Raw genomic sequence first — 12,744 nt, 5'->3', positions numbered from 1 at the left:
AATTATTCAATGACCTAGAAGTTGAGTATATTTTAATAATCGATATGATTGTTTTCAGGTTTGTTTTATAAAGTTTTATAAAGAAGAAACAACAAACAACTATTGAATTCTGTGCAACTGATGCGGGGACACTGAAGACGGAAAATCACATATTAATTCCTTGTAACGTTTAATCAGATTTGCAGGTTCTATCAGAGTTTTTTTCTATGGAGCCACGCTGAAGAAGCAAAACCACATATTAACTGCCGTCTTGAAAAGTCGACGTGCCGTGAAGCTAAACAGCAAATCCTGGAGCAACTCCAGGTTACAAGCCAATAAGGAGTAAACCGGGGGGGGCAAGGGTTATTTTCGTTCAACGTAATTGAAATATTTTTTGTTCGTACAACGCAAATTGAACAAAAATAAATTCCGTAATTCTGTAATCACAGGCTAGACGTACAACGTAATCAATCAAATATTTTTTTCGTAATTTTTCTCGGTACGTACAAGAATTTACATCCAAATAAAAAAAGTCGTAAAGAATAATCCAGGAAAATTACATTTTCGAAACTGTAAAACCACTAGATGACACAATTCACTGCAAAATTCAATTTTCCCTGTAAACTGTAAAAACGTCTTTTTTCCTTGTAAATTGTGAAAAAAGCCCTTTTTATTTATCGTAAGTCTGTACCAGCTACCCCCCTTGTCCCCCCAACCAAGTGTAATTATTTTTTTTTATATAATAATATTCGAAAAATTAGATTTGTTTATTATAATTTAGTAGCAACACCTATTTTTAATACCAAGTCAAACCGACATTTTTCATCTTATTACAACATACATTCAATCAATAGCAATGGTTCTTCTACAGCTTCTGCAAGTCGTGAGGTTTAGCGCGCCATTGCAATTACGTCACCAAGATGGGCCTTAAATTTATTTCTATTTCTATTTTGTTACACACATATTTGAGGCAGTGATAGGGGATAATAATTAGTTTGTAAGTAAGACATTCTTAGTAATTTATTATACATGTAACTATAATAATTATCATGTAACATGTATTACATGTAACTTTATTCCTTTCATATTTTACAGGAGCAACGACACTTCGAAACAAACCACTTTGGCCTACTAGGTCACTGCGCACACAAGGTCAATTCGCAGTCACTTAGTACCACACCGCGGGTTCATTTTATATAAAATCACTTCGTACTGCATGTGCACTACAGTTAATATTTCAACAAGGAAGGTATTTATTATAAGTAAATAACATGTTGTATGGAAGAAATATACACAATGGTCAATTCATAATAGCATTGGTTATTTTGCATTGTGATGCGAGATGTATGGTTACGAATACCAAGAAATTACAACCAAGTACTGTAAGTCTTGTAGCGACGTCGTATTTAGGGGTCGTGGCGGAACAAATCTTCCTCGAGTTCCAAATGATACACAGCTTTAACAATTGCAAGAGGAATATTCTTGTTATAGTTGGACGACGAAACGCCAAATTTACGGAGAAAGTCTTTGAGCTGTGGCACCGGCATTCTATCGAAGTCAGCTATAGTCGAAAACGTGAAACAGATACAAGAAATCAATCGGAAATTTAACGCACAAACCCAGCACACTCAGGCTCAAGATTTAGCGCCATTTTGAATCAAAGTTTGACGTGTATCACGTGACTAGCAACCGGTTGCTAGGCAAATTTATATATTATTAGATATTATGTTATTAAAAACATACTTCCGGGCAGCGAATAGGTAACTCGTGCCACTATAGGCAGCTTTATTTAATCGCTATTTATAGTAATCAGCTAGACCCGTACGAAGGAAATGTGTGGTGCGAAGAAACTGTTACAGTACGTGAAGTGACCGTGTGGTACAAAGTAACCGTGTGGTACGAAGGGACTTGGGATGATGTGATTTTGTTACGAAGTGACTGTAACATTTCAAATTGTATTGGAAATTAGAACTGGAGTCTTATAATACCTTAGTCTAAACAGTTTGTACTATGGTCTGAGATAAAGCCAGTCACTGTTACACTGTTACACTCGCCAACATATGGACGAGGTGAGTGGCGTTTCTTACACCCTTACGTCAGCGAAGCGCTTCACCACTGGAGGGCAACACACCTCCACCAATCACAATCTGCCGTAAATATGGTCTGTGGCACTAAAACAATTATGTTTTGGGCTTCGTTCGTTCATCGTCATTTCTCGGACAGGCATGTACTGTATGTCCTGGTTCAAAGTTAGTACAAAGACATGTCGTAATGGGACGCATGTGAAGGTCTCTTTTTTTAAAGTTTGTTGACGTTTGACCGACTGGCGGGCATCGTGCCCCCCCCCCCCCCCCAACAGCAAAAATCAACATTTGGACTTGTCATTGATTCAGACTTGTCATTGACATCACTCATGGTGAGTTACTGATGTACGTCATTTTGTTTCATGACTTTCGTTTATTTTACCCGTTTCGATTACACATTTACAGATTTTGTTTAAAGCGGGGGTATCATCACCTGTGCATGCGACAGTCTGCCATAGCGTGTCGTTGTTTACAAAAACGCGTCTACCCATGAGCGTTTGCGTTTTTAGCGTGTGTTATTATCGTCGCTTGGGACTCAATTCTCTCTCGCGCGCGCAGGTGACGACCCCTCCGCTTTAAATTTGGAACAATAGCAAGGCATTATGGGTTGCATGTTGTCTTCAGGTATGTTTAGATTTCAATGAAATTTACTCGACTGGTAGCGATTTTCGTTGGTTTTATTTTTTACTATGTTTTTGATCTACATAGTACTTACTTTATTTTATTTCAATAAATTTCACGAATTGTCATTTGTAATGTCACTGGCAGAAATTATAAAACCACAAATCAAATAATATAAACTGCGAACTTACAGTTTTACAAATTTATTGAATAACATCAACATTTCCAAAAATACCAAGAAATGTTGAATCTGCGCAAGATGAAAGACATTATAACTTCTTTTGTAAAACCAATATTATAATAGGGCAATGTTATTTTAAGTTGATCTAATTCTTTGCGATATTTATAACATAATAACATATATCATCACAATGGTTGAGACTGGTGCAAAAAAAAATCACAGTAATTTGGCGTTTCAAAATGCGAAAATGTCTCCGACATACAGTCAGTTACACCACGGTTACTAGTACATCCTAAATCGCATAGAAGATTTCAAACGCTAAATACTCTATGTAAATTTCGTACATCAATCATCATTATGTGACCTAAAAATTGTTTTTTCGCAAAACGGTCATGCCCACCTCCAGGATTTCAAATAGAATACTTTTGGGCATTCATATCGGAAAATTTTCCCGATTTGCGACAACCATGGTGCAAAGTCACGGTTAAAATGCAGTATCCATCACGTATTAAACTATGATTTAACTATTTTTTTAACACTCATTAGTCGCTTCAAGACAGTCGTGGTACAAGTTAGCTTCGAAGTAATCATTGACAATTATATCGGATTATATGTCAACAAACATCACGTGACGATGAGGTCAGCTGACTAAAGGTCATCCAAAAAGGGCAAGACTTGTTCCAGTCCGCCATTAAAGAGGTAAGTGTCATATGCAGACGCGCATCAAAGTCAAAATCGACCAATAGGGTTGAGCAAACTATGCTCACCAAATCAGATAAGTAAGCTGTGACCAAAGTTTAAGGGCACGACCATTGCACTTAATGGGGAATCTGTTCACGTACAACACTATTATTTACATATACCGGTAATCTATAGAGGTTTTACAGTGCCACTTGGGGCAAACCAATACATTTTAGAGTGTATCTAGCATTAGCTCGTGGTGGGGAAGGGCTATACATTGGGGTGAATATATTAAATTTTAAAGGGTACCGGACTTTGTACATAAAAAAAATGTACTATGTACAAACATGGCAAGTGCCTCCCATTGCCAATAAACACATGTTACCATATTCGGTTTTGAATAGAAATAGTAGTTTTCAACATATACTTCCAAAGATTTAACTCCTAACCTGCTGAAAGCATCAATAGACATATACCAGTTAAAATTAAGCATCAGCAGATGAAATTTTAAGCAGTAATTTTTTTGTATCATCATTAGCATACATGTATTTACTGTAATACTAATATGATTATCAAATCATGTCACATGACCTTTGCATTATAATTAATATTAAACAAAAAAATTTTTTTACAATTTTTAAATCTTCAGAACCATACACACTTATCCCCTCAAATAGGTTTAATTTTTAGGAACACTTGCAATAACATTCATATTCTCTCTAGTAGCTGATCACCATAGCAACTCCTGGCAATAAAGCGATGGACATCATTGATGAAGACTTCCTAACCTGTTCCATCTGCTTTGAAAGATACAAAAAACCTCAAATCCTTCCATGTCTTCACACATTCTGCAGTGTGTGTCTGGTTACCTTGGCTGAGAAAAGGGGAGGGTCGCTGAATAGGTGTCCAACCTGTAACGCAGAGTGCGAGTCAGACCAACTGAAGGATAACTTCTTTTTAAGTAATTTAGTTGAAGAGTTCAGCAAACAAAGTTTAACTTCAGGTGAAACTCCTTTGCAGTGTGAAAGCTGTGAGGACAAAACAGCTTTTCATCACTGTTTGGACTGTTCACAGCACTTCTGTGCAGACTGTTTAAAGGTACATGGTAAAATGGCTGTAAGTCGGTGCCATCAAGTGGTGACTATTGAAGATTACAAGAAAAATAAATCAACAAATCTGTGTAAGCCAGAAGTCATGATTCACTGTCAATACCACGTTAGAAGCGAGTTGAAATTCCAATGTGAGACTTGTCAGGAGGTCATCTGCTCTGACTGCGCAGTCATAAAACACCGTGGAACCGAACACGTCTTGAGAGATTTAAAGGAAGTTGGGAATGAACAACGCAAATGCTTGGAGAATATGGTAACTGATATGAAAAGGGCCAGGGAGCAGTTAGAAGATAAAATAATAAAACTGTGCGTAAAACGTGATGAACTAAATCTTCATGCTAAAAAGGAGGAGAAGAATATTTCATCACAAGCCAAGGAGCTGATCGAGCAAATCACGATGGAAGAAAAGGTCATGATAGAGAAATCAAAGAAACAACATGACATTAGAATAAAAAATAATGATATGAACATTGAAGAGTTGGAGTCCATCAAAAGCAGACTTTTTAATGCACACAGCTATGTTGAAACGCTAATGCACCATGGGAATGATGTACAACTGCTGAGAACCATGAAAGAGACCACTAACCATTTGGAGCAACTGATCAACCAAGAACCAGAAGCCATTGAAGTTGAGGCGGTTATCGAGTTTATGCCCAAAACTTATAATTCTGGCATCATTGGTGAATTTGGTACAGATGTACATGTATGTATATCATAAAACTATATATACTTGATAAGGTTTCACATAATTGCATTCAATTAAATTTTCAACAACATTATTCTAATGAATTATTTGCAATGCATGATATCACAGAATTGCAATTCAACTCAATTGGTGCTTGAGACCCACAGCTTACACTGTCAAGTAAAAAACTGCTTACTTTCAAAATTTGAATGCACTGAGACAGCAGAAACATTATTAGAGTTATGGACAAGTTATGGACCTCTAGCTTGTTTTTTGACCGTTTAAAATCAAAATTCTGCAATTACGTTTTTGTATTTAAATATTGCTCAACACTGGTTAGTTTGTTAATAAACATAAGATATTAATAAACATAATATTATAATAAATTATACAGAAAAATAAATAATTATTATCTTTTGATATTTTTAATCTCAAGAAGGCCAGCAAAGAGATTCCAAATACTGTTGATGCCTCTACTGTGACAGAATCAGAAGGTACAGTCACAATAAATATTTGAATAATGTCATACTTTATTGTGTAGGGTGAGTGATGGCTGTTATCGGTTGATCACAGAAGCTACATATCTGCAGAGCATTGAAAATATATACAATTATACCAGTATCTTGTCTCATTGGTTGGTTTATTTCATGGACCGATTTGTTGTTGCGCAACAGTAGTAAGAGGCATGTTCACTAGGAGCCATAATCCAATGTCTATATATCAAAAGTAACTCTAATCTGCCATCAACATATTTATTCAGAATGGACATCATATTCATATTTTTTTTTTTCAGTTAAAAACCAGACTATCCATAATGGTGTTGTGTGTGACCGTTGTGAACAGTGTCCTCTTATTGGTGTACGTTACAAGTGTGGGTAAGTAATACAATATTGCATTGTGAGTAGGTGCTCTGGCTATTGCATTGTGGGTAAGTGACTTGACTATCCATACTGGTGTTGTGTGTGATCATTGTGATCAGTGTCCTCTTATTGGTGTACGTTACAAGTGTGGGTAAGTAATACAATATTGCATTGTGGGTAGGTGATCTGGCTATTGCATTGTGGGTAAGTGACTTGACTATCCACAATGGTGTAGTGTGTGATCAAAGTTCTCTTATTGGTGTACGTTACAAGTGTGGGTAAGTAATACAATATTGCATTGTGGGTAGGTGATCTGGCTATTGCATTGTGGGTAAGTGACTTGACTATCCACAATGGTGTAGTGTGTGATCAAAGTCCTCTTATTGGTGTACGTTACAAGTGTAGGCAAGTAATACAATATTGCATTGTGGGTAGGTGATCTGGCTATTGCATTGTGGGTAAGTGACTTGACTATCCACAATGGTGTAGTGTGTGATCAAAGTTCTCTTATTGGTGTACGTTACAAGTGTGGGTAAGTAATACAATATTGCATTGTGGGTAGGTGATCTGGCTATTGCATTGTGGGTAAGTGACTTGACTATCCACAATGGTGTAGTGTGTGATCAAAGTCCTCTTATTGGTGTACGTTACAAGTGTAGGCAAGTAATACAATATTGCATTGTGGGTAGGTGATCTGGCTATTGCATTGTGGGTAAGTGACTTGACTATCCACAATGGTGTAGTGTGTGATCAAAGTCCTCTTATTGGTGTACGTTACAAGTGTGGGTAAGTAATACAATATTGCATTGTGGGTAGGGGATCTGGCTATTGCATTGTGGGTAAGTGACTTGACTATCCACAATGGTGTAGTGTGTGATCAAAGTCCTCTTATTGGTGTACGTTACAAGTGTGGGCAAGTAATACAATATTGCATTGTGGGTAGGTGATCTGGCTATTGCATTGTGGGTAAGTGACTTGACTATCCACAATGGTGTAGTGTGTGATCAAAGTTCTCTTATTGGTGTACGTTACAAGTGTGGGTAAGTAATACAATATTGCATTGTGGGTAGGTGATCTGGCTATTGCATTGTGGGTAAGTGACTTGACTATCCACAATGGTGTAGTGTGTGATCAAAGTCCTCTTATTGGTGTACGTTACAAGTGTGGGCAAGTAATACAATATTGCATTGTGGGTAGGTGATCTGGCTATTGCATTGTGGGTAAGTAACTTGACTATCCACAATGGTGTAGTGTGTGATCAAAGTCCTCTTATTGGTGTACGTTACAAGTGTGGGTAAGTAATACAATATTGCATTGTGGGTAGGTGCTCTGGCTATTGCATTGTGGGTAAGTGACTTGACTATCCATACTGGTGTAGTGTGTGATCATTGTGATCAGTGTCCTCTTATTGGTGTACGTTACAAGTGTGGGTAAGTAATACAATATTGCATTGTGGGTAGGTGATCTGGCTATTGCATTGTGGGTAGGTGACTTGGCTATCCATACTGGTGTAGTGTGTGATCAAAGTCCTCTTATTAGTCCCCGTACAAATGAAGTTTGAAAACAGGGACTTATAATTCGGTCTCAGTCTGTCAAAACAGGTTTTGCACAAGTCAGTACTGAGCAATTTACCAGAATGGTCTTGTCTCAGTATTTTGTTCTGTATTAGTACCAATAAAGTTGGGTTTTCAAGGTTGTCATGAATTTTTAATATATTTTAATTTTGATTTTTTTATGCAATCAACATGCAAATATTTTCCATTTTTTCAAGCGGATGTTCTTTTAAAAATATTATTTGCCTTCATTTTGCCTGGTCTAATACTGCGGAATACTTTATTTTCACTCAGAATAAATTTTTGCAGAAGAAATGATTCAGTGAAAATAAAATCCATTGAATATACATTTTTAAAATAAATTTCATACAAAACACCGAAAAAGTCTATTCAGCGAAAATTATATCCCAGCTAAAATATTTTACAGTATTCTTTTTTTTCTTTTTACAGAAACTGTGATGATTTTGATTTATGTGAACAATGTGAACAATTAGAGAGAAGACTTGTACATGAAGAATCACATGTATTTTTAAAACTTGATCATGCAAATAAAAATGCTGGTAGATCTCGGACAGAAAATGGTTCCCTTGAACCAATGCCACTTTTGAGAGAAATTGTTTATAAATGGTAAACAACAAAACCACTTTAGAAGACATATTACTAAAGGATGATGAAACTGAACTGGGGGTTTAACATTTATTGAGTTTTATTATTATAATACACATTTTTGTAATTTACTGGTACTTATTTATTCATTTACCTGTAATATTAATTATTTTGTGAAGGCATGTTGTCTGTTCCCACTCCAGACACCAATAGAATATTTGCTGTTTTACACAACAAAGGGGCTCTAGTAGTTTTCATGCTACACTAAGTACAGGCCAAGATTTAAGCTAATCTCATATATTTGCATTTTGAACAGACCTAAATGCGTTCACACACAAGGGGAAACAGTTTCTAGCATGGACTAAAGAACGACTAAACTTGTTAAGAATATACAAAAATCTTCAGTCATTACAGTAGCTAGGTATTTTACCTCTTAGCCAGTGCTAAGGAGCTGAGCGTGAATGCTACTCATAAACACAAAGGAAAGTTTATTGGCTCAAAGTAGGATTTAGATCGTGTCATTATCCAAATTCCCCTTGGAAGAATTGTAAACACAAATGTTCATATGAACACTACTAATGAGGCAAATAGATCATATTGTGTTTGCAAAGACATAAAGATATGTTTCTAAGTATATGTTATTTTAGTGTAATTATAAAAGCAGAACTAGACAATCAGACTAAGAATTGTGAAAAATGGATAAAGATGATACAAACCAAATTGGTAAAACTAGAATTGAGATTTATTGATTGGAAAGGGTTATACCTTATTGAAAATTAACAGATATACTTGATGTGTTTCATAACTTTCATATTCCAGTTTGGAACAATTAGGAAATTGATATCACAATTATGATTTAAAGGGGAACCGCTCAATCCCATGGATTGCACCACATGCTCATTGGTAATTAACTCTGCCTCTGTCTAGTAAGTAAAAGAATGCTTATTATGCTCGCTTAATCAAACTGTGCAGGCATTTTGCATACATTAGCTGCCATTTTAAACTCATGATTTTTACATGTTGCGGCACGTTTCGACCGAAAACAACAACATTTACACATCAAAAGCCCAACCAGATGAGTGTAATCGCTATCGTACATATTCATGCCCCCATAGAAATGTATTTGAAATCACAGATTGATCTCTAAACATCGTAAATGGCACAATCCCCGGAGCTCTCGCCATGATGTGAGCGGCTTGGTTCAGATTAGCACACTAATTGCGGTGGCCATCTTTCCCTACTTATAGTATAGGTTCCCCTTTAAGTCTCCCAAGGAATGCATGCATCACTGGAGAGCTTTGTCAACCAACTTATGTTTATTCAGCCATTGTCTCATCGCTATACGTTGACAGATTCTAATCAGTGAGTATGTACTCTTTTGAAAATTCAACTCGTCATTTGGTTGTATATCCATTGCCATAGAGCTACTCTGATTGGACACATGTTTTACAGGTACACTGTAACCTCAATATAATGAACACCTTTATAATGAATTTCCTGATATAATGAACAGAGCAGGTCTCCCGCTCACAACAAACCCAATGTATTATGTGCTTCATTATAGTGAACATTTCACTATAACAAACTAATTGTATGTCCCCCAAAGAGTTTGTTATAACGAGGTTACAGTGTACTTTCAATCAAATCTATACCTTTTACTGACGTCAAATTCGCAACCTCTTTGGAGAATCAGTAACATGTTCCGAGCCGAGTAACTTTAGATGTAGTTTGCAATAGTTTATCATGGGGAATTCTAAATATTCATTTAAAATGTATTACACAAATATTAAAATGTACAATGATCAGTTTATTTCATTGTGATATTGATAACTTTCTGAATGCAGTGATTCACTTGTACTAAAAACTGCGCCCTCAATAGTTCAGTATTTGTGATCCATTCCTTTTTTGCAGCCATCACTAACTGTAATTCAATTTTTAGAATTGCACAAAACCTTCGGCAGCAGCCAGATTAAAGAGGAAATTCTCCATTGCTGGTGGCATCTGTCTTTCTTGAAGAGCTTCCAGTGTTATTTTAGGTGTACCGCCATCCTCACTGGGTGTTGCCAGGGTCTTCAGATTGTTGATTAAATCTTTTGTCTTTACTGCTATTTCCTAATTGTGATAAGACAAAAGTAAATTATTATTAATTCTGAATTAATAATGACTATTATGAGAAATATTAATTTCTAGAACAGCTTTATTGAGCAGACAGTTAACTTTATTTCACTTGATACATACTTAATAAAAATAAAAACGGAAATTAATAGTTATGAGAAAGAGAAAACGGGAAAATAGTTGCAACTAATTAGCAACTAATCGAGTTCAACAATTGTATAATAATTTTACATTAAATTACATTGATGACTGTTCTAAATGTACAGACTTTTTCCAGTTTTACTAATTTTCAAAATAAAGAAAATTATGGAAATAATATTCAAATATACAACACTAATGAAAACAGTTGATAGACTATAATTCAAACAGATTTTTTTAAAGTGTATCATGAGTGAAGAGTTTTTTATATGTTCTGGAACACTGTTCCAAACCACAGGGCCGACAAATTTAATAGATATTTGTTCTAATCTACATTTATCTTTTGACGGAAGGAGGATATTCTTTTTACCAAGTTCAAAAGCATCATCTAATGACAAAAAATATGATTTAAAATGTTAGGGGGGGGGGGTCTGTCATGAAGAACGTCGTGAACAAACAATGCAACTTGTAACTTGAACTGATTATATATATCACTTATGAGTGCCAAAATAAACTGACCATGAAAACCAATAATTTTGTTTCAGTGGGAATTTATAGCAAATTTTCATTAACCGTTTATTTGGCACCACCTGTAAAGCAATGTTTTTATTAATATTACTGAACTTCTTAATGTGAAAAGTATCAATATTTTATTTTAAGTCTAGTTATACTGACTAAACATCAATTTCTTACGATCAATTGAGATACTGTAAAATACTTTATTTTAGCTGGAATTAATTTTCGCTGAGAAGACTTTTTGGGTGTTTTGTATGGAATTTATTTTCATTGATTTTTGACAAGTTTAACGTAAAATATGGGAAAACATATATATTCGCTGGATTTTATTTTTACTGAATCATTCCTACAGCGAAAATTCATTCCAAGTGAAAATAAAGTATTGTACAGTACAACTTTTGGCTAGAACGGAACCAATGTATTGAGTTGTCTGTAATTTATTAACCTTTGAGCACCAAAGTCAACTTTTGTCACCATTCACAAAATAGTTCTATATACCATATGTGCATATTTATTAGGTAATTTGCATATCATTAACCCTTTGAGCACCAAAGTCAACTTTTGTCACCATTCACAAAATAGTTCTATATACCATATGTGCATATTTATTAGGTAATTTGCATATCATTAACCATAAAAGCACCAAAGTCCAAAATAATTTATTGAAAAAATTTAAACTTTAAAATTTAGAATATGTCGCATCAAAATTGACAAAAATTTCAAATGGTAAAGACAATGACATTGGGGAAATTGGTCAGCGGTAAAAAAGATTCATCTCTCTTCAATGCATTTTTGTTTTCCCCCAGTTTTTGGTCTATCATCAGATAAGAGTGTAAAAAGTATTGCTACATGTACTCCTTCTTTGGGGAATACAGGTTCCAAGACCCTGAGGTTTCTATGCATACATGTACATCTTCACTATAGCAACACCATTTGTTTCACCCCTCAGTAAGAAAGTGTACAAAGATGCAGGAGTCATTTCTGAAAACAAAACTAGGCTTTCTTGACCAAATTTGTCTTCACTTTTTTCTTATATTCTGGTAATGAACCCTTGGAGCCAACAGACAAAAATTTAATCAATTTTCAGTTTTTACACAAAAAATTGGCTTTTTTGTTTCAATTTTCTGAAGGAAAGTGCAGACTATAAATAGGACTATTTTGTGAATTTGTGATGAAAAGAGGGACCTGTTGGTAAAAAAGGTTATTATGATACCAGAAAAAGCCTTAGGCTTGCGAGTGGAATTTTGGGGAAAACAAACTGGTTTTGAAATGGAAATACCAACAATTTAGACTGTAAACTTTCAACAACTTTTCATGAGGTCTAATTTAGAATCAAATTAATGGATTCCTAATTATTATGCAAATTATGTTTTGTAAGTTTCTGTTACATGCAGATACAGTAAATTGTATTTGTTGTGTTAAAGGCAGATGTGCTTACATAAAGACTGAGGTCGAAATAAGTCATATTTTAATGATCTTTGACACAAACAAGGTAATATAATGTTCAGTGAGTAAGAAGTTATACATCAACTCTTTGTCCAATATAAAAGCTGGTTACATATATGTATTTGTATGGATGATTTTAATTATTCACTGGGTTTTAATTTGACTAATTT

At 35.1% G+C, this 12,744-nt stretch overlaps 2 protein-coding genes across 2 annotated transcripts in view; one reads left to right on the top strand and one right to left on the bottom strand.

Annotated features, from left to right (window-relative positions):
* Positions 1 to 3,532: 3,532 nt before the first annotated feature.
* LOC102808538 (E3 ubiquitin-protein ligase TRIM71-like) lies at positions 3,533 to 9,358 on the top strand. The gene is made up of 5 exons (XM_085504252.1): positions 3,533 to 3,564; positions 4,273 to 5,358; positions 5,777 to 5,834; positions 6,134 to 6,215; positions 8,204 to 9,358. Exons 2-5 carry the CDS (start codon positions 4,306 to 4,308, stop codon positions 8,382 to 8,384), a joined length of 1,374 nt encoding a protein of 457 aa, XP_085360378.1. The 5' UTR covers positions 3,533 to 3,564; positions 4,273 to 4,305; the 3' UTR covers positions 8,385 to 9,358.
* Positions 9,359 to 10,145: 787 nt separating this feature from the next.
* Positions 10,146 to 12,744, bottom strand: part of LOC100376281 (DENN domain-containing protein 10-like) — an 11,179-nt gene continuing 8,580 nt past the window's right edge. The window contains exon 7 of the mRNA XM_002738351.3: positions 10,146 to 10,471. Coding sequence (XP_002738397.1) covers positions 10,295 to 10,471 — 177 coding nt within the window. The 3' untranslated portion in view covers positions 10,146 to 10,294. The remainder of the gene's footprint in view (positions 10,472 to 12,744) is intronic.

The sequence above is a fragment of the Saccoglossus kowalevskii genome, chromosome 10 (genome assembly GCF_978046115.1).
Source record: "Saccoglossus kowalevskii chromosome 10, keSacKowa6.1, whole genome shotgun sequence".
Classification (NCBI taxonomy): Eukaryota; Metazoa; Hemichordata; class Enteropneusta; family Harrimaniidae; genus Saccoglossus; species Saccoglossus kowalevskii.
Note: the sequence above shows the minus strand (reverse complement) of the source record. Positions and strands in the feature narration are given on the sequence as shown.

What these genes read in the sequence shown, in the direction of transcription:
- LOC102808538 (XM_085504252.1), top strand. Translation starts at nt 4,306, where the DNA reads ATGGACATCATTGATGAAGACTTCCTAACCTGTTCCATCTGCTTTGAA. An exon ending in TACTGTGACAGAATCAGAAG is followed by an intron (nt 5,835 to 6,133) that starts GTACAGTCACAA and finishes TTTTTTTTTCAG; the next exon opens with TTAAAAACCAGACTATCCAT. An exon ending in GGTGTACGTTACAAGTGTGG is followed by an intron (nt 6,216 to 8,203) that starts GTAAGTAATACA and finishes TTCTTTTTACAG; the next exon opens with AAACTGTGATGATTTTGATT.